The 23,581-nt window shown below is 33.8% G+C and overlaps 1 protein-coding gene across 4 annotated transcripts in view; it reads right to left on the bottom strand.

The window, feature by feature from the left end:
* Positions 1 to 23,581, bottom strand: part of SNTG2 (syntrophin gamma 2) — a 241,631-nt gene that overhangs the window by 37,366 nt on the left and 180,684 nt on the right. For all 4 annotated transcript variants that reach the window (XM_032184891.1, XM_032184892.1, XM_032184893.1 and 1 more), the window contains 2 exons: positions 12,660 to 12,776; positions 3,731 to 3,802 (listed from right to left, as the gene is read on the bottom strand). In XM_032184891.1, coding sequence (XP_032040782.1) covers positions 3,731 to 3,802; positions 12,660 to 12,776 — 189 coding nt within the window. The remainder of the gene's footprint in view (positions 1 to 3,730; positions 3,803 to 12,659; positions 12,777 to 23,581) is intronic.

The following is a 23,581-nucleotide window of genomic DNA, read 5'->3' as shown; positions in this document are numbered from 1 at the left end:
AATTGTTTGAATACAGTTCAAGAGCTGTTTATCAGCCTTCTAGCAGAATATAACTACGCCATTTTAATTGGGTTCCAAACTGAACACCCAGAGATGCAGTAATTTATCAAGCATATGGGCTAATTCTGGAAATAATGATGCCAGCTTTCAAATATTCCCTAATAGCTGCCAGTGCTGCTTTGCAACTACAAGTGGAATGAAGTGAGATCCTGTCATCACCTTCAGGATGAAAAGGATGAGAAATTTCACGTTAGTCTTTCATAATATAAAGTATCCCCCCTAACAGAAGGTTTCGTAAATGAAAATAAATTTTTAAAAGAAGTTTCCCTAATCTTTCAAGTGTTCACTGACTAACATAAACATAGAGAAAAACAAAACTAAATTAAAAGCTTATACATCTGAGTATTTTTATTGACTACTGATTGATTTTCCAAGTTATGTATTTTTAAAATTTCTATTTATCAGAGCCCTTTCCTATCTCTATTTCCCTATGATGACATGGGGCAGAGAATATCGAAAATAATGAAGGAATTTACAAATAGAATCTTATTTCTTATTTTCAAGATTTAGCTGCAAACAATTTTATTTCTCCAGTACTTCACGTTAAGTTTAGGAACTTGAGTCAAACAGATCTGAGATAAAAGCAATAGTACTGGACTGGACTTAGGTGGCTTTGAAAAGACCAGAACACAGCTCTCTACTGGTACACAAGTACTAGAATCTTGTAGTAAGGATAAACCTTTTGAAGAATCTTATTTTCCTAGGGCCCCTAACAGTCTATTATAGGTTACCAAAGCCTGAAGCTGAAACTCTATGCACATAAAAAAAAAATCAATTGGGACTTGTACAAGAAAATGTAACCTGAAATATTTTGATTTATGTAAGATAAATATTTAAAAGTTCAGGGTCTTGCAACCCTCCAGCCCTAGATGCACGCACAACCACCCTTACAGGACAGCAGTGAAGATCGACTTTTAAGTAATAAAAAACAGAGGTAACAAATCATCTACCGGTGCATGTGTACTGCTTCTATTAATATGGATTCAGCAAACAGGATATACTCACATGGGAACTGAAAACGTTGATTGTGCTAGTGAATTATTGAATAACATAAAGCTAGCATATGTAACTCTACGCAATTTACTCTGTTAAGTTATGGATGCATTGGGGAATATCTCAGAGGCAGCACATAATGCCACCAGGGCACATGATGCTGTGTTGTCACAAAAGGCCCTACAGCTAGCCTAGCAGAGAGGTCTTGAGGCACTTCAAAGCTATTTTTTGCCACTTCTTTGGACTGGTAAAAAGGAAACTGAACAAAACAAAACTGAACAAAAGGATAACTGCACATTATCTGGAGTAACAGTTATGAAGCCTACGCCTGCTTCAAGACTCAGTACTTCAATTAGACTCCTAGCAATTAGACTAATGCATTTATATTTTATATTTTATATTTAGAAATGTGATGTGTGAAAATACTATGCAATAAATAAGTAAATAAAAAAGATAAAATGTTTTTTAAGACAGGCTGTTTTTAAAAATATATATAATGTTCTTGCCTCTGAAAAATACAGGTTTTCAGTAACAGTTCCAGTAAATATAGAGTGTGAAGCAAGCTTAGGAGGAAACACGTGATAAATGAGAAACATTTAAAACTCCTGGTTGTTACCACTAAATGCCCATGTATGTGCAAGTATGTGATATATAAATTTTAATTCACATATTTGCATACGTATGTGAATACACATACACATATGCATACACACATAACCCTAAAATACAGCAAACGTTGATTTTAAAATGCCATTCCTATATGGCATTTTATATTCTTATTTTCCATTTTCAACTCTTATGGCATAATGAAGATAGGTAAGAAGCTTACATTTAAGTGAGTAACAAGGGCATCTTCCTTATAACCAGCTTTCTTAAGAAAATACAAAAACACTCTACATCACAGCTTTGCACTAGATCTTACAAGCTCCCCAAAATCCTTAAAAACACTCTCCCAAACTGCAGTTTTTACAACATAAGCTCCACCTTTCAGTCTGCAATATAGAAACTTTAATTTCTTGAGATTATTTCCATCTTGGATTTGCTCAGTTGGCCTCGCTGTCATTTATATCAAAGAATCTACAGAAAAGAGGTTAAAGTGTTGAATTTGAGCTTTTGCACTTTAGTTAATGTACTCATGAAGACCGGTAATTAAGCATTCATTTATTAAAATGTCAAGAACATTAAAAAGTTTAATCTTTGGTAGTTTATTTCCTACTTCTTTTTCATAATGAAAAAATATCATAGAATTTACTTTAAAGACAATTTTACATTGTCCTTGAAATTACCAGAATATTCAAGGAAGGAGTGAGTTTCAAATCACTAATATTTCAAGGAGAAAAAAAAGAAAAAACAAAACCCATGACAGCATAAAACCTTTTAAAAAAACATAATGAATGTTTGCTTTATTGCTGCCCAACTTATTTATCTGGAAAAATGTGAATTTTAAGAAAAGGAGACAGAATCAATAAGCAGGGTTAAATTCTCTGCTTTTTGCAGCTGTCTCAGTGCTATTCAGAATCTGAAGTTACCCATAGATATCCAGTTGGAGATAAGGTCACATTAAAATAATACTATTCACACAGAAATAGGGTTGAACTCCTGCAGCCTGTGCTCTGGAGCTCAGCTCTAGTCCTGAACTTGAGGATTGCCAGATTCTTGTCATGGCACTGGCCAGGACTCTTCCTTCTCCCACTTCTGCTAAAATCATGACCCCCTGCCCAGTGAAAGCAGGCTTATAACAAAATGAAGACAGACAGTGATGGGCTGGAACTGCTGAACTGTTACAACTGCAAAACTGGCAACTGACATCAGGCTCTGCTGGCAGCCAGTTAATGGCATTGACACCTCTGGAAAATGCAGCTATCAGCTCATACTTGAGAGCAATCTTCCTTTTTATTTTGTTTTGTTGTTTCAGTTCCGTGTGCTTATGGCCCTGTTTTTAACTTCGTCAGGTTTCCAATTTATTTATTTTAAAATCACAATTCACAGAATTTGTGTAGGACATTTGCCCTTGTTGTGGAAAGTCAGATTAGTACAAGTAGTTTGAGCAGTCAGGACATGAAAACTCCCTGTCACCCCAGGGAATTATTTAAACAGACCGCTAAAGGTTTGCCCTAAATCCTTCCTTGGGATAAGCTAAACAGAAAATATGACAACATCTCTAGATGGTAGAAAAAATAATTCTATAGTGCACAAATGGAACATTTTGCCCTTTTTAAGGTAAAACCAACTATAATGTTATCAAATTAGCCATGATCTAAGAATGACAGAATTGTCTACTTCTTATTACTCAGACTCGAATAAAAGCATTTTTATGTACATCAGGAATTACACTGAAAGCATTCTTCATTACATTCACTTAAAAAGCTAAGCTACTAAAAATATACAATATCCACAGTCATTATGATTAACTGTTATTTCATTTGACTGGTTCTCACACAGAAAAAAAAAATAAAAATCTCCAATTTAGAAGAATTTTATGAACTGGCTCACTTGGAGCTTAATCCATTTTCCAGTGTCTTATACAGGTAATGCAATGCCCACTGCAAAAAGGTTTTATAACAACATAGAAGATATTTATATGCTAGCTACTCCTAGATGTGATTGAATTGAGCTCATAATTAACAGGAAGAGGCAAGGTTTTTTTACTATATAATGTAATTGTTAGGAAACCTACCTTGTGAATTTTAAATAGAACCTCACAGAGGTTATAGATTTTTTCAGCTCGTACCCAGTCTAGTGTGCTTACCTATAATATCAAAATACAGTATTAAGAACAAATTCTTCTTTATTCTAAAATCATATAAAGATGAAAATATTATAAAGATTTCACCAATCATTATTCTATCAGATGCTTTAAGTATAAGCAAGCATTAACTACATTTAATATCCAACATCTAGAAAAGTCTGTCAAATAGTATTCAGTTTTTCCAGAAACAGCATCTACATGACTTTTGCTATAATTAAAAGGTATTATATACTTACATTGATTTTTTTTTCCATTATTACTACCGCATGATGGAAACCTCTTTGTAATCTCTGTGGTGAGGTACATAAGCATATTTATTTTAAAATATGCTAACACACAAAACCTTCTTAAACCCAGAGGCATTCAGCAGCACATCTCAATTTAATAAAACTCTTAGAACCAACAGACCCAAGATCTGTTCCTAAATTCAGATTTGAGTTTATATACAGTAGGCCATCAATATCTTTATATCTATATTACAAACTGAAAAGGACTATGTGTTTACAAAATTTGAATTTAAAATCTTGTCAGCTGTGTGCTTCATAATGATAGAAGATGTTACTACATGTGTTTTTTGTTACATTATTTTGTTCATATTACAGGCTGTTAGAAGTTAAGAGTTGGAATGATAGTTGAATATTTTTCCTAAAGTCTAGGTCATGACACAATGTGATAATCTGTTTTCTTTTAAAAACAGTATCTAACCTACATAGGTTAAGAAAAAGAGAACCGATGAGTATGAAAAATACCAAGGGAATACACATTATTTTGATTACATATTTTAGAGCAAAATACTAGCTCTTGGTGAATGTATAGGAAGGTCTGTATAAATATATGAAAAATGTGACTAAACTGAAGCTTTTAGCACATGGAAGTAAGTGTTTTGGTGACTGCAATAGATGCTTGGATGCTTTAAAATACGAAGCAAGATGCAGCTTTGTTTTCTTCTCCTGCCTTGCCCCTCAAAGGAAGAAAGCAGAAAATGTCACTTAAATTATTAGCAAAAGCAAAATTTGGCTACAAAACATCCGACTTCTGTGGAAGAAACATAATCAGGAAAGAATGGTGTAATAATGCATTATATTTTTCTGTATTGATAATAGCACAAAGCTCACCTATAGTATTTGAATCTTGCTCCTGTTGTTTTGTATGAAGAACTGCTTTTTTTTTTTTCTTTTTTTTAATATAACTTTTACATTGGATTACCAGGTCTTCATGAATTCTAAACCATAGGAGTTTAGAAAACTGTGAGTCGTAATAAAATGGTGAACATCCAAACCAGTACAACACTTGGGAGCAGATTATTGGGACATTTACTAGTTATGAAGTTATTTCATTGAGTGCTGCCAGAGGAATAAAGTGAACTTGGTTTTAGTTTCTGTCTAATCATATATGCTTTTTATCTGCACCAATTGGAACCAGTGAACATTATTATCAAACAGCCCTTTATTTCTGTGTGTTTCAAAGCAGTGTTTCAGAATTTACCTGAATTCTGAAGAAGGCAATCACCTTACCTAAATTTAGGCATCAGAAAGATCTAATTTTAATAACTGAATCCGATTGTTAATTTAGTTTTAACTTCTGTATATTGGGGAAGAAAAAAAAAGAAAGTTTCCTCACAGCTCTCTTAGCTCCTTTCCATGAGACTGATGAACAGACTTTGGGAATTCTTTTTATCTTCAGTCACTGAATGTAGAATTTGATAAGTTTAGATCAGATCTTTACACTCTACATGATTGAATTTGGATGAGATGAATCACCTACTGCAAAAGGGACTGAAGATTTCTAGAAGAGAAAGTTCAATCACCACTTCTTTTCAGGGTATAAAGGGACTCAAAATCTAGGGTTCACTATTTGAAACTTTTTATATTTTAGCAGTCAAGTGAGAAACATCACTTGAATACAATGCATGCAGTAAAATAAGTAAAAGTATATAAAAGTCGTATACTTACTCTTTCTGTTATATTATGAGCAATTTCTCATTACAAATTAAAACTTAAACCATTACTTAATGCTAACTTTCAAGGTTAGCAATTTCCTTATAGAAAGTTTTTTTCAGACTAGAAAATTAAAGCAATTTTAGATAGTAGATTTGTAGTCCCATCACCTCATGAAGTATAGGCATTTTTAGTCACACAGTTCTAATTTTTAGATTTCCATTAATCATTTCATTCAAGTTCCATTCACTATTTTGAGTTTTGCTTTTTAATTATTGCTAAAAGTAAGCAATCACAGAAGATTAGAAACAACTGAAACTGAGAAATTATAAAACTGATTCATAAAGAAATATAGTTTTAAACATGCTCACATACAGCAAGTACTGAAGGTTTTTGCTTGATCCTTTCCACAGGATATATATATATTTTTTTTTTTTTACTTGATGGCTGTTTTTAAAATAAAGTAATTAAGTATTACAGGTTTTGGACGATTTTTGTTGATCCTCAAAGGGGATCTTCATGTTTTTTGCAAATTAAGGTTTACAGGCTAGAATGGTGGCTAGTTCATTATTTGGTCTTGAATTTCTGAAAAGGAAAGATTCTTTCCAATCTCAGTTAAAAACAGGAGAATCCTTCATTCCTGTTAGTGGTTAGGCAAAACATAAAAGCGTAAGCACCTCTTCATCTGCTGTTGTGAAACTGAATTTAGTGACATGGGCTATAACCTAAAAACTGTTGAGACAAGACTCAACTTACATTTCCTCACATCTTTTGTTTTGATTCCTGAAGATTAATTTAAACTGTTGGAGTTCTTTTCTGTTACTAATGATGCTACCATGGACAATGGTTATACTGCTGTTAAATCCACTCTGAATACCCCCATTATCCTGACTACTGCCTTCTCCCCATTATCCTGTGTATTTCTTTCATCTTTTGTTTCTCTGTAACCTCTTATGACTTTTTCAGCAGAGATAGCTAATGATCACAGATCACTACCAGCACCTATATCAGTCAAGATTTTCTTCTACTGTGTATATCAGAGAAATACTACAATACTTAAAGATGAGTGAAACCGTCTGAATATCATAGTGTGCAAGGTCACCAGGAGAACATGAATGACATTTTGAGGAGGTTCCCCTTAAGGGAGGGAAACAAACATAATACAAAGGGATACTGGAATCCAAAGAGACAGTTGACATTATTACAGTTTTCACCCCAGAATAATCATAGTATGTTTAAGTTTAAAATGTAGTTGTTAACAGTTGCATATCATCACAAATTATCTTATAATTCTAGTTAATGAGAAAAGCTGGAAAGGATCAGAAAAAAAAAAATCACAAGAAGTGCAATATATCTAAATTTGTTTTAAGGGACATTTCCATTTATTAAAGGTTTATCCATCATCACCCATTTAAACGTGGGTTTAAATGACATGTCGAATAATCATATGTTGAATTACAGAATCATAGAATATTCCAAGTTGGAAAAGACCCACAAAAATCACTGAGTTCAACTCCTGGGTCCCCAAAGGATCACCCAAAGAAACATTGTCATATGTTTGAGAGCACTGTCTAAACACTTAAACTCAGTGCTATAAACACTTCCCTGGGGAGCCTGTTCCAGTGCCTGACCACCCTCTTGGTGAAGAACCTTTTCCTGATAGGAAAATGTAGGTAACTAAGATAAATGTAATATTGAAACATATTCCCAGACATTTCTAAAAATGTATATTCAGAATGGCTTAAGGAGATATACTTTAATTCAAACAATTTAGTTCTGGCAATGTGCCCAAAAAAGTAAAAAATACATGATAATACCAAGTAGAATTCAGCTAGCTGTCACTAATTCTTGTTTGTCTAACACATAAATTTATGACCGTGAGTAGCTGAATGCTGTTATTTACAACATTGGATAATCGGTGAATATCCAACTCCCCAGCTAACTCATGCATTACATGATGAAAAATTGCGAAGGCTGTAGAAAATTTGGGTTTGTAGGTATTTTGCTAATTAACTCTTTCAGAAAGATCAAAAAATAACACATTTGTAAACTCACAAATAACACTAAGCAGAGATGAAAGGGAGCATAAGTGCTCAGAAGACCAAAGAGATAACAGAAATGAAAAAAAATAAAATTGTAATCTGAACTTACAGTCTTAAATCCATAATGAGAGACTGAAATAAGCACTTAAGAGTTACAAAAATGTTAAGTATTCAAGAAGGACTTTTAACTTCAGTGTGAGTTTCTGTAAGCATATCATGTTTTCAAAACAGACATCACAAAGGATTCAAGAAACTAAAGGAAGCTACTCAATTCTTCTTAGACCAAGTGATCTATAAAAAGTTACAATTTAAAATAGGATATAGAAAAAAAAGTTAAATTCATTTTGCAATATACATATAGCAAGCAACAAACTGAAGAACAGCTAATCCTTAAAAGAGAATTATGTAATGAAACCAATCACAAAAGATTTGCATGCTTATTCAGAGATCAGCACTAAACGATTGTACTACGCACGTGGCAAATAAACGGCTGCATTTAAAGGAGTATCACACTTCAAAGCATCCAATTCACCTAGAAATACCAAAATGATAGAGACAAAAGATTGAAAATTTTCTGGTCAATAGCAGCTCTTTTCACTAGCCTTTTCACCAATCAAAAAAATGAGCCAAGTCTAATTCTAAAAAATTATAAAAAAGATAATAAAATGGAAAAAATATATTGAGAAATGTTCTTGAGACAAATTGTGATATAGCAGTATAAGAAGCCTAAGGATCTGTAAACCAAGTCAAACTAGATGCTACAAAACACACACTAAAGAGCAATCAGATCCTAATAAAGACGTGAAGAAATAAATAAAAAAATAAAGAAAGAATTTGTACATAAAGTTAGAAAGTTCACCAAAAACATCCATGGTCAAGCATCCATGGTCAAGTCTATGCCCTACAACTCATTGCCACCTCTTTTCTGTTGTTATATGGACATACAAAGCACTGGCATGAACCTACGGATAACAGTCATGCTAATTAAATTATGAATGCTTCTCTGCAATGTTTTTCAAAGATGGAACACTGATAAAATATATTAGTTTCATAATTATTTCTGTTACTTACACAGTACTGTTGCATTTATTCCTTTTCTTTAAACTTAAAACGCAGGATATGCAGTAATTACTTAACTACCTTCACATAAATCACTTCAGTACTATTTAATCACAATGAAAAAGACAGTTTTGTAATTAAGAGCAACATAACAACTCCAAAGGCATGGCTACTTTAAGACCTGAATTGAAAAACAATATTGATCTGTGAGTATGACAAAAAAATCACTCAGTACCATCTTCCCAAACATATAGCACATATTCAATAAAAAGAAAACATTTCATTTTTCTGTAAAGTTTCAATTAAAGAAACAAAAAAGTTTGTTTTTAAATGATAATTCTGAATGATGTCTCCACAATTTCTTCTAGGATATGAATTCAGAACACTTTCAAGACCTGAAAATTGACAGAAATGTATCAGATGCTTTTAGAATGTACTAAAATACTGCTTGTATATTAACATATCTAAAATAATAAATTCTATTTGTGCTGTGGTGTTTTTCATACGCGTAGTTTTCAGAAATGTGCCATAATCCAGATACAATCTATAAATTAAATCTTCAGATTTCTTAAATACTGTTAGATGAGCCACTTCAGGGGTGCATGAAGACCTTTATCTAGTGAGCAACATTGCTGACATTTACTTTTATTCTGAAGATTCTACATTCTTAGAAACAGCATCTAAGATACTGTTGAAACAGAGTAAAAATAGACTACTTTACATAGATTCTTTCATATTATAAAATTAACATTTGCTCTACATTTTTCTTGGTTCTTGTGCATGGTTAACCATAGCTTTTCATTCTTATGAAAGTTAGCAGCTGTATTTACATTCATGATCTTTTACACACAAAGAAACAGAAAAAGAATAAAAATTGCACTAGATCCTTTTATAAGCAGTTGTAAAGTTGCAAGTAAGGTAATTACAATTAAAGATGACGTGTACGACATCTACTTTGTGTGGTTTAGTACGCAAATAGCAATATCACCATAGATACATCTCAAAATAAAACATAGTGGAAAAATCTTATCTACCATGTTAATGTTAAAACATTTTTATTTTTGTGGTAGAACAATCCAATATTTAAAAAAAGAAGTCAGTAGAAGTAACAATAAGATCAGCACCCTTAAAAATGTCTGAAAATAGTAAAGCAGCTCACTGCATGGCTTTGTTGACAACCGATGTTTCCAGCTACAAAGCTGGGACATGACATATCACCAGCGTCTGGGCTGTGGGAACTCCCCCTGGGGTTTGGCAGGGCAGGGTCTCTCAAGACAGGGTATATGACACCTGTAGTGGATTGACCCCGGTCAACTGCTAAGCATCCATCCAACTGCTCACTCACTCACCCCCACCTCCAGCAGGAGAAGGGGGAGAATAGAGCAAAACCAAGAAAGCTCACAGATTAAGACAAAGGCAGTTCAATAATTGGTGGAAAGAGAGAAAAAACAAGTGCAAAAGAAAAAAACACACACACACACACAAAAAAAAAACAACAATACAATCATACACCACACACACCACACCTGCCCAAGTAGACCGATGCTCAGTGTCCAAGCAACTTATTCTTTTAAAGACAAAATCTCTATTTTTCGTTGCTGAGTTATATAGTATGGAGTATCTCTTCTGTCCAATTTGGGTCAGCTGTCCCAGCTGTGTCCCTTTCCAAACTCTTGCCCACCTCCATCCTACATGCTGAGGAGGCAATGTGAGAAACAGAGGAAGCCTTGATGGTATACAAGTACCGCTCATCGACAGCCAAAACATGGGTGTGTTATCAGCTCTAATTTAGCCACAGATACAGAACACAGCACCGTAGGGGATGCTATGGGGAAAGTCCCTTCCAACCAGGCCCAGGCAGAAGCCAGGCAGCTGGGGACACCGTAGAAGCCTCAGGTCACTGGGCTGGGGATGGGGCAGAGGCCAGGCCAAGATGGCAGAGGTCAGGCCTATGGGTGGAACTGGCCTGGTGGGGCCATCGCTGGGCATGGCAGGCCTTTGGGGAGCTGGAGACTGGCCCTGCTGCAGCCTCATTGTCTGACAGCCCTAGGTGTTGACATGGAGTCCTGGCTGTCATGGACAGTCAGGGCTGGAGGTGCCCTCAGGGCCCTGATAATCAACTTCAAAGAGTGAAGTTGAACACACCTTAGATTCAGCTTTGAATTCTCAACTTGTGTGGTTGCTGGAAACTTCTAATTTCCTGGTTTGCCCCGATACAATAAATCAGTGGCATGATTAAATAACAAGGCCAATGGTCTACAGATTTTTTATTATTAATAGGCTCTGTCATTAATATTTTACACTCACTAGTGTATCTGATTACTGATGTGACATAACACAATGACTAAAGAGTCACCTTTGTGCATTTTTCTGAAAAGCCATTGTTTCTACAAAAATTTTGCACAGAAACAAAATAGGATGTAGTAGATACTGTCAAATAACATGGTAAAATACTATTAAACATTCATCCTCATTTGTCTGTTCTTTTGTAAAGTGCTGAACATGATAAATGAAGCAGTTTATGCCCAATTAGTATCATGTAGATGGATAGTTTTAATTATATTGATGTTTCTTCAAAAACAAGACTAAAAGCAATAACAAAAAATTATAAAGGAAAAGCATTTATGTGGTGTGTTATTTATTTGTTTAATATTTTTGGTTTGTTTTTGCATTTTAATTGGATTGCAGTAATTGAATCAAAATTTAGTTTATTGACTTAACATATAGAGTAATCATTTTTTTGCAGGGGAAAAAAAACATAAAACTTTTTCCCAGATGTGCTAAATTACTATTACTTGGCCACTTAAAAATAATGTTTGAAGTTAATAGGAATCCCTGGTTTTAGAATTACAATCTAGAGAAAGATAAAATGTTGCCTGTTGGTTTGTCTTAAGGTTCATAAATATGGTTTGAAGTTTGTACTTCAGTAAGGTACAGTAGACGGCATACATGTAAAGGATGAGATTTTTTTTGGATCAGCTGAAGAAATTGGGAGATTGACCACCTTCTGAGTAATAATGCTACAGAGCTGTTTAATTGAAATTGCATTCCAATTCCACATATTGTTCTTTTTGATTAGCTAAAAAAGCAAAGGCTTTCTGGAGAGAAAAGAAAGGATAAAAAAATACAGTGTGATAAGTATGGGTACTTTTTTAAGAGTTTAGAATTCTACAACTCATTTCTGTTCCATTCTTGTAAATTAATTTTCTTAGGGTGATTTTTTTTTTTTTCTTTTTTTTTCCCCAGAAATATTAGGTAAGTCATCTGTTGTGAAATAGAATTCTCTTTACTAACTATATAATAAGAAACTATCAAAGCAAGATGCTGTCATTTGTTCGAACTGTACACTTAGCATTGGATTCTCTCTAACAGTTCAATCCCTTGTTTGTACGCAACATCCACATCTACTATCAGTATGGATGGTGCATTTCATGACACGTCTTGTCTTTAAGAAGAAGGAGTTACTAGCAACTCATTACATCTCCAAAAACGTCTTTGAATTTGTAAGATAAAAAAATTTGGCTGTAAGTAACCAGTGAAAAATATGAACTTAAAAACTTTAAAAAGTAAAAACAGTATATTCCCTATAAGGAATTCTTTTAGCTAACCAGATCTGGTATGATTTTCAGAGGACATTGAAAGATGTTAAATATCTAAAGCTTAGTGAAATTCAGTGGCACTTATGGCTCTAACTGCTTTTGAAATCTCAGCTGACAACTTCTCTTAGTAAGGAAAAATAAACCCAGACATAACAAACAGGTTTCCATATACAATGGAACTGTAACAAAAAAATATATATATATATATTTTTTTTTTTACCGGTGGAGTACTGAAAATGTAGAAGGATGAACCCTTCAATGCCAGAAACTTGAATTTGTAGAGCTGAGATGAATCAGTTCCTTCAAGTCTCTCATGTACCCATCCCATATGTATGACCTGCAAAAGAAAATAATTTAAAATGAAAGCTCTATTTTTCAGTGGGTCAAAAATATATCTGAATAGTCTTTCCACAAGGAAGAGTGGTCATCTTAGATTAGGATGCATCATCTTCTTTATGTTTGCTTTCCCACAACTACCTGACTCTTGAAGCCTTTAATCATGCTGGTGTGTAAAAGTCCTTCGAAGTACCTTTACAGTACAGGCTGCCTGAATTTTGCTCCGATCCCAGTCAGCAAAAGTTTTGCATAGATTTGCATACACTGTGTGTCTATCTCAGTCACAGAGAATAGGTGGAATTTAATATGTAAAAATTAAGTAATTATTATAAAAGCAGATGTACCAAGACAGTGAATCTAGCGAAGTTAGAAGGTTCCATTAGTAATCACCATTTGAGAAATCATTGCTTGCGTCACAGCAGACTCTCACTTGAGCCAGCAGAAAACCTAAATATTATATTACATAAATATTATAGCCAGCAGTTTATATGCAACATGATCCTACCCTTCCTATTGCACAGTCAAAACTTGGAAATACTAAACAAACCTTCAGTTGCTTACACCTCTAAAGAAATACATCTGAGTAAGTCACTAGATTTACCGGAAATCAAATAGCTTTCTGTATGCTCACGTTTGCCATTGTTAAGAAATTGTCTTTGTCACGCTAATTGTCTTACAGAATTTATATACTTTTTTTAGGTATATTTTATCTCATGACCACGATTTATGTTCTGGTAGAATTAAACGCCAACATCATTTGTTACAGAACTCTGCTCCAACAGTATTACAATACTTTAAAAATATATTTCAGATAAATTAATTTTAAGATAATATAAAATTAAGCATTAACATGCTTCCTTGCTGAGGTATCTGCAAATTTGTAAAGGAATAATCCCATAGTGTGGTAGTAGGATATCACAAAAGTAGTTGCCCATCAAAAATAACCTAAATGTATTAAAAATGTTTTCGTATTTTAAAGTTTTTAAAAAGAGCATATTGCCCTTGAAACAAGAATTGGACTCTAGAATGCTCCACCAATGTGAATATAAAGCTATTGCATTCTCATTTTCATTTAAGGCTACACTTATGAAAAATACTGAATTACATAGGGATTGAAATGTCATAACACTTGCGAATATTTTGAGCCCACTTCTGCTGGAAGTCAGTAAACACACAGACTGAAGAAAGCATTCGTTACATTGTATGAAAACTTTAGCATTTGTGCTATGGATAGATTTTGGGAAAAACAAACGAAAACCACACACACACACAAAAATAGAAAAACTAAAAAAAAAAACAACAAATACTTTTCTACTGAAACCTTGGTATGTTTATGTGTCGTTGCTACTACTGCAGAGCACAAAGGTGGAAAAAATGGATAAGGATAAGCTAATAGTACGTTCATACTCTTGTATCATGAGGATTTCACACATTGTTCTCTAGTTTTTTATTATATGAAGCATATGTCTCTTAGTAACCTATTTGTTTAGAAATAATTATATAGATTAATATGTTGAGCCAGACACTGCTTCTGCTATACGCTTCTACTGAGGTCCAGTACTATCATTCTAAAGAGTAAACAGCACAATAAATACAGTAGCCTTTTCAATTCTCACTTTGCTGTTTTATAAATCCAATATGTCTCACCAAAACTTTGCATCTATACTAGTCAGCAACGGTTTAGAAGCAAAATATTCAGACGCATCATAATTCTAACAAAATATACCATAGTATTGCTGATAATCTACGACAAATTGTATCATATATTGCTTTTATCAGCATGGTAGTATAATACCAAATAACTCAGAAAACAACCATATCCAAAACACAGGACCTAAACATTATTCTCCTTTACATTCATGAAGTCGTGTTTGCTGACGTGCAAATGTACACAATTAACTAACTTGTAACAGTATTACTTTTTTTCTAAAAAAATAAATTACTGATTAAATTGATAAGCAAAGGATTTATCTCACTATTATGTTTTTCATTACCATCATTGACATCACCACCGTCACCACCATCACCACTTACTCTTAAAGGAGCATTCACCAAAGAATTTTGGAATTGCCCACAATGTCAGATGGCAAAACTGTCACAGATAGTCTTCAGCTTGTCCAGGCCATTCATCAAACATCATATATTAAAACAAACATGACACATCCCAAGAAACATAACTATATATCTTGTTGCAAATCAAAGATGTTTACTTAGTACATTAAAACAAGTTCTTATCTGAAACTCAGGGCAGGATGATATCAGAGGACTGCAATTCCATACAAGTGTGTTTTCACTTCCAAATAAACTTGATTTTATTTTGCTGACAGTAGTTGACAAAAAACACAGGTTGGCCAGTAAGCATTGGTTTTAAGTACCAACAGTAGTGCAGAAGACAACAATAACCTTCTTTTGGCGAACATTTTCCATTTAGAGAAAGGGTATTGAATTTCTCTAACTTGAAATAAAATGAGATTTCTTTGCAATGAAAATGTGCCTTATGCCAACCTTTTCCATCTGTAAAATGGTCTTTACTTGTTTTATAGAATGTGTGTGAGACTGTCGCTGTTGTATTCTTACCTATGACTGCAAGATGCAGTAGGAGTAGAAAATATTACAGCCCTGATTTAGTGTAGCACTTATCTTTTAGATTATTCTCTTGAGAATGTACTGAGCTACAATCACAGACCATATTTTCTGATTAGCTGCAGAGATACTTTTTGGCACGTGTTCAAAGTTTTTTTGCTGAGATGGAACTGATTATTTATTTTTATTGTAGTCACACCATACTGTGACCAGCCTACCTGTGGTAGACCAGAATCAGCTTTAAATTTGATTCTCCACACTGCAAACAGATTTTTATAACTAATAGCATCTATAAACTCAATAGTAAGCTGGTAACCTGTTCTACAGAATCTTTCAGAATCTTTTTCAACCTTAGACCAAAGAAAAAGAATGATTAAAAACCACATTCATTGGATTAGCTTTTGGGGGAATGTGAACCCCATTTTGAGAGAATGGTACTTCTTGAGGGAATGGTACATTCAGTGGTTCATTGAATTATTGCAACATTTTAACATCTCTCATTTATTTTCTTATTCATTTAATTTTTTATGGAAAAAAAATACATGGATATGGAATAACTTCACCTATTCGTTGTACTTTATCAAAGTCAACACAAAAAACAAACATCAGTACTTAAGTCACTTTTCAAATACATTGCTCTGAATATTAGTCTGCTTGACTGAAACAACCAACAAAAACTCCAGTTCCAGGAATCAAGAACTCTAATCAAAAAAAAGCCTGAATAACGTATCATAAAAGCAAAGAGAGTCTTAGAACTATTAAAAACATGAGAAGAGCCTTTTTGTTTCAAAATTTGATTATAATTACCAAGAAATATCAGACATTGATCAACAGTTCTTCAGTTTACATTTTCTTTAAAACCTTTACTTAACTGCACCTCATCAAAATAGTTTGTGGAAGTAAAAAACAATTATATGCCTCGCAGCAAAAATAAGGATGAAATGGCCTGATGATTTTTGTCTTACAAAAGAAAATAAAAAATTATGCACAAAAACTAGACGGTATGTTATAATTCAGTGTAATTTGAAAACAAAACCAAAACTAATACAAACGAAAAACAACACCAGAAAAAAAAAAAACCACTCTGCAGTCTTTTAAATCACAAGATTATAGTTTATATATTACCACCATAAAATACTTACCTAAGTGTTAAAGGTGTTAGTAGACAAAATGTCTACTATTCATGATCTTCCTAAAAAACACTGAAAAAATGAATGTCTATATCAACTTTGTCCATTTTTTTTAACACAGATGTGAAAAAATTCAACAAATAAAACATTTGTAGATCAATTCTGAAGTCAGAGAAGAGTATCCCTGAAGAATATTAACTGAAGTCTCAGTACATATATATATTTAGGAAGAGAATTATAGTACAACTAGAAGGCATAAAAGCTTTTTTTTTTTTTTTTTTTGTTTGCTTGCTTGTTTTAGAGTTTTTGTGTATTTAGGAGAAAACCAGGGCTTGAGTTGATTTATATGCAGATCGCTGCACCAGATATGGAAGATTGAATGAGATACTCTCTAGGGGAAGAAAGTCAGTCAAGCTAGGTAGCAGAAGAATGATTACTATTGAAAGATTTGTAGTGAGCTCAGTGGATTTAGAACTGTATTACTGTTATTTGGGATAAGAGGAAGGCAAACTAGAAATTAAGCACTAATGACTATGAAAAAGAAGAAAAGCAAACATAAACCAAAAAGATAAAGGAAAAGATGCTCAAGAAGGAGAAATAAACTAATTTGTTAAGACAGGAAGAAAATATAAAATTAAAAGAGAAAGGACACTATATAGGTGTAGAAATTGAGAAACATAAATACAAGAATATTTGGAAGCAAAAAAAAAAAAAAAAAACATAAAGAAAAAAGAGTTCCAAATGTATACTTCAAAAACATAAAACACTGAAGAAGTAAAGAAGGAAAATATAATTTCCTTCTTCAGAAGGTTTGCTTAAATTTTGCATATATGCATACATATATTATGTATAAGTGTATCTTTTTTATGGATGCAAAAAAAATCTAATATATTTTTTACTTTCACTCCCCATGTCTTTCTTACTGACAGGTTTATTTCATGGTTATTTTGACCATATGAGTGGACAAAGAATAATTATTCAGTTCAAAAAAAGTTTGTATGGAACAAAAGCAACCAAATGCTGGTACCCAATATCAAGCTATTTGTGTTTCTTTGGTATGTAAGTGAGATTATAATTGAGTCTCAGTACGTGGGTGGGATAAAAATTGTTCTGTTACTTGGATTGAAACCTGCCATTTTATTTCTTACTGAGTAATAAGGCATAACACTACAAACCGTCCCATTCTCAGCACTGCTTTCACCACTCTATTCCCATACTGCATAACCAATTTGAAACTACCATTTGAAACTGCATGGAAAATTACCCATACATCATCAATGTATTATTAAGTTTCTAGTGTGTTCTAACATACTTTGCAAAAGTTCCTGTATGAACAAAATGAGCAATGGCACTCATTATGAGGAGATAAAACAAGTCAGTAACAAAATGTAATCCAATCATTGCAGATAAATGAAAGTTCTTATTTGCACTTACTGTTTTCCTACAGCAATAAAGCATCTTGATACTGCAATGACTAGAAATTTAATGTGTGTTATATTTAATAAAGCAATTGGTATGTTTTGTGTATAGTACTTTTAGTTAAATGGTTAAGAAAAGTAAATGAAGCATAACACTCGAGGGAAATGAAGAAAATCAAGTAGATCTCTGATGTATGAAAAGTCAGAACAGATGGGTACACTCATGTAATCAAAGTGGGATATGAATCTACAACAGATGCCAGCTTGGTCTGCAAGTCAAGAACAAGTGTACCATGAAGCATCGTGGAACAATACAAAATTAAGAAAGCAAAGAGAAGTACATCTTGAGGTAACATAAGTAGATGCTTTTGGTCTTTCAAAAAACAAGTGGGTAGACTTGTTTTAAAATTTTACATATTGGGAAGAAAAAAAATCTTACAGGTTTTCTCTATCACCTTTTGTATTTGTGTGCCTTTCACATATACAATGATCCCCCCCCCCCCTCCAAAAAAGGAATGCTAGAAGTTTTGATTAATGGTTACAGAATGTTTGCTATTCAAAACATAATGTTATAGAGATGAAACCACAGAGGAACTTAGAAATGATGACACTCAGTGTTTTACATGCTTCATCTTCAAAGCAGACTTTCTAAGTTCCAGCTAGGCACAGCTTGAACACCACAAATAGCAACATGTCTGTACTAAGCGAAAGGAAACTATGAAGACTGATATGTATGTGAATTCATGAAGCTTCCCAGGAGTTAGCTGCTGATGCAAAATATGGATTTGGAGTACTTTGGTTAGTGAAAATTGTTTTGCCTCTTCGCTTGGTTTAACAAGCAGCCGACATTGTTCTCTTTGATGATATGATGATATTTAAGAGTCTTTCTGGAAAGAAGTTCCACACAGAGTCATATGCTGATAGAGGCCTCTGGAGGTCATCTAGTCCAACACCATGCATAAAGCCAATGTAAGTTAGTTTGCTCAGCGATCTGTCCAAATGACTTTTAAGTATCAACATAAAAAACATATAACAGATGACATAACACAGTTAACATAATAGCAGGTGGGTTTTTTTGTTTGTTTGTTTGTTTTGAATATCAAAGATGAAGATTCCATAGTCTCTCTGAGCAACCTGACCTGGTGTTTGATAAGATTAACAAGTTTCAGTACTTGAACACATTTGCATCTTCTCTTCCTGGGAGACCATATTTGTGTCTAAGTTAGTGAGCTGGATAGGAAGATGGTCAAGTTCCCTCACTGAATCTGGAGATCATGAAAAATGGCTATCACCAAACAAGACTCATATTCTGTAAATGTTTTAAATCTAGTTTTAAATCCTTTTGCTTTTGTTTTGAAACAGTTCAATGTTTCTCATATCAAAGCCAAGTAGTTTTGCCTTGACTTCTTAGCCTCCTCATTTGTGTTTTTTCTCCTATTTTTTCATGCTAGTTCTTCCAGTTACTGTGTTTCTCTGTCATTTTCATGGAAATCATTCCACAGCTAATGTCGTGCAAGAATGTAGAATTAATGAGAATTAATTGCACCTGAATCTGAATTTAATTTTGCCTAATTAGATTTAATTCTTTATCCATGCTGTACATTTGTTCATTTTCTCTCTCCAAAAGCAATATTCATATCACAACAGTTGGTCTGTTGTGATATGTCTTATTTAACTATTGTGATTCTTATTCTCCTACACTAACAGATGCACAGTTCTGTTATGATTCTCATATTATACTAAATCAGTAGAACTATTTGTTCAGCAGAAACTGTCCAAACTAACTGAAAATTGAAAGCTCAGGTCCTTCATATTTGCTTTGTTGTTTTACATGCCTACTCTATATTTTAGTGATACTACAACAACATTAAAGTATACCTAGAAAGCTATTCTCTTCCTCGCCAAATACTCAATTTGTTTCTTCTGCCATTTTGGAAAAAATAAAAAAATAAAAATCTTTCAAACTACATCTGTTGCAAAGGAGTCCTCAGAGAAGAAAATTCAGTCTGAAAATGAGTTTCAGCTTCCTTCTTCCTGTGATCCCCCAAACAATCACATAACAGTTCTGCTTAAAATTGTGTTAAAATAATTTTAGTTGAAGAATCATCCTGAAGAAGGACTGGTCTCATAGTGTTAATCCAGCGAAATAGCATTTCTATAATACTGAGTGGAAAAGAAACGTGTTTTAAAAGCTGTTAAGAGCATACTCTAAATTATTTCTAACAATTCACAAGGCAGAAATATAGAGTGAAAAGGAGAATAAAGAACAATTGTTATATTCGGTTTTTAGATGTATTCTAACATCTAAAGAAGACAGCTTAAGCAGAGAACATGATTTTTCACTGAAGACCGAATTACATTGTTCCATGTACTGCCAGATACACTGTAAATCCAGCTGAATGCTAGAAGATGCAGTCAACATATTAGGGTAAGGGACACTACTTAAATACACTCCTCTGTATACGTTAACTTAAAAAGGAGTAAGTTTCTTTCATCTGACCTATTCTAGAGTTTCTAGAATCCAATGTTTACAAGTCTTACAACTTTGAAGAGAAATCTAAGATAAACTGTTTAATTAACATACAAATATGGAACATATACGTAGCGTGGACACTGAGAAACGTGTTTTAGAGAACAATATGTTCAGAAACACAACCATGGTGTTCAAAATTGGTATTCAATATTAAGGATTGTTTTTTTCCAGAAAGTTTGGCAAATCTCTTGATTTTTTTTTTTTTTTTTATCTGCATCCTCCTCCTCTCTAAAATCAGTATAGTAGTAATAATTATTTACCTCACAGAGGCACTACATATTAGCTAATAGACTATAGGTTGAAAAGTTCAAGTGCTTTGAAGTGGTGCTTAGAACAAGTTGTGTTTTCAGTGAAAGAGCAGAGGTCCAAGAAAAATCTCTGAAGCAGATCAAGAGAATTTCATTAGGAATTGTGTAACTGACCTCCCATACAAATAAATTTAAAACAATTACCAGGGAAATAACCTTTACATTGTTACTTTATGCTTGAAGAAATTTAGTCCTGTTCCTTTTCTACTGGTGTAAATTGTAAAGCTGTTGTTTGCAAGAATTGAATTTCTCCATATTAACAAATAGGAGAAAAAAAAATGGCATATAATGTAATCTTAATTTTATTTTATTTATTTTTTTAATAAAGAAGGAAATTTGATCTTACAGGACGGCTTCTTTTCATCTGCAGCATGAAGCCAAGAGAAGGTGTTCATGGTACACCCAGGGCAGCAGTTCTGCTATAAGGAACAAACCCTCCATATCTGAAAAGTCCCTTATTTCAGAATTCGGATTCATACAATCATCAAAAACAGAGAGGAAAAGAGTCTTCTGAGAAATTTAGTAAATTATGTCTCTGCAATGCAGGTCTAATGATATCTATTTTGTTTCTAACAGATACTTCCTTATTGGTCTAAGGATCTCAAGTAAAAGTGCCCTCAAAATTTCTCCCATAATCTCCCATAAGTTTATTAGCTTAACAAGTAATGAGGAAATCTATTCCTCATGTCTAACATGAATCACCATTACCGTGTAAGAGTTTTTACCCTGGCCTGACATTAAACTGATGAAGTAATGTGAGAAACTGCTGGACATTGTGTACAGTGCAAAGCAAGAAGTGGTTGGCCAGCTCAAACCCAAGGGTAAACTAATTAAATAATGGTGTGAACTAGCAGGTGAAATATATGGACAGAAAATACAGGAACTCAATTTGAGAGAAGAATGTCAAAAGATAGAGACAATACGGGGGCTGGTTTACTGGTTGTTGCTAGTAACACAGCCAAAAGCTGAAATACTCAAATAAGCATGTAAAAATCATAAAAAAGGAGAAGCAGAAATATTATAATTTGGCTGGGTTACTTTTCTTGGGAGGGGGGGTAATAGGCAAACAAAAAGAAAAAAATTAAAAAAGATGCAGATAATCTACGTGGTTGGGGCTTCTGCAGGGTCTGACTGACAAGCCCTGTACTTGATTACAACAGGCTGATGTAAAAATAAACCATAATAATAAATCTGTTGACTTGTTGACCATATATCTGACTGGCTTCTGCAGTTGGGAATCACTGAAGTGTCCCCTCCACCCTACCTGCAAATGCAATGCAATGGAAGATGGACCAAAGCTCACTAACAGAATTTTTTTCTCCATATACTTTTCAAGTATTTTCCAGTAAACACCTTTTCAGTTGTTCCTGTGGCCTCTGACATACATTTGCTGATTATACTTGCTTACATGCTTTACTCTAATTGACTTCCGCCCTGTTTTTCAGACTCATTTTTCAATATGTCAAGATCATTCTTATGTCTAGTGCTATTCTTTAAAGCCTCATGTCTGCAAAATTAATAGGCTTACTTTTGTTAATACACCATAAAGAAAATATTCAAGAGAACTGGATCCAGGACAGGTCTTTTCAGGACTTCTAGTCAATACATCATTCAGTTTTGAAAGTGAACCATTTATACCTATTATTGGATTATCTAACAAAGTTTGTATAACCAAATCTTGATAACACTTATTTAAAATATTGTTGTGTCAAGAAATGTCATAAGCCTTACTGAAATCAAGATATGTTGCAGCAAACACCTGTCACCCACGTCACCCATCCACACGAGGGAATTAGATTGGTTGTCACTATTTATTCTTGACAAATCCTTCAGGGCAGTCACTCATCTGTTCTCTCAGATGCATACAAATATTTTGCTTATTTATTTCAAATTTCTTTCTAGTGATTGATGTTAAATTGACTAGTCTATAATTCTATTGCTTTTCTTTCTTTTCCATTAACACCATGATGCTTGACCCTTGCTAGTCTGGTATGTCATCCTACAAACATACTTTTTTCAAGTATGTTAACCACAAAAGGAGGTCAAAGGAAAACATTGGACTCAGACTGGATGGTCACCTTACAAGTAAGGAAGGGGAAATGGCGGAGGCATTTAATGCCTTTTTTTTTTTTTCCCTCTATATTTAACAGTAATGACAGATCTTGGGCTGCCCAGACCTCAGAGTTGGAGGACCATGACTAGGGGAGCAATAACTTTCCATCTGTGGTCACTGAAATTGTAAAGGATCATTTGTATCAGTGTAACATTCACATCCATGGTGTCTGGCAGGATTCACCTCAGAGTGCTGACCGAATTGGTGATAGTTATAGCTGGACCCCTCTCAAGCACTTACCAAAGGTTGTAAAGTCCAGTGAGGTCCCTGCTGACTAGAAGCTAGCCAGTGTTATACCCATCTACAAAAAGGGCATGAGAAAAGATCCAGGACACTGCTGACCTGTTAGTTTAACCTCAGTCCCTTGAAAAGTTATGGAGAAGATTGTCCTGGGGGCTATTGAAAGACATTTAAATAACAAAGCAATTATCAAGCATAGTCAATGTGGGTTCATTAAGGGGAAGTCCTACTTTAGTAAATTCAATCTTCTATAAGGTCAGTATATCTGCTTGGGGGATGAAGGGAAGGTAGCAGATGTAATCTTTCTAGATTTCAGTAAGGCCTTTGATACCATGCCTCACGGAATCCTTCTGGAAAAATTATCCTGCTGTGAGATAAACAGGTTCGTGCTACAGAAGGTGATGAACTGGCTTTACAGTAGGGCCCAAAGTACAGTAGTGAATGGGGCTACATCTGGCTAGCAGTAGGTCACTAGCAGTGC

This window comes from Aythya fuligula, chromosome 3 (genome assembly GCF_009819795.1).
Source record: "Aythya fuligula isolate bAytFul2 chromosome 3, bAytFul2.pri, whole genome shotgun sequence".
Lineage (NCBI taxonomy): Eukaryota > Metazoa > Chordata > Aves > Anseriformes > Anatidae > Aythya > Aythya fuligula.
The sequence above is the reverse complement of the archived record's forward strand: the minus strand, read 5'-3'. Positions and strand labels throughout refer to the sequence as shown.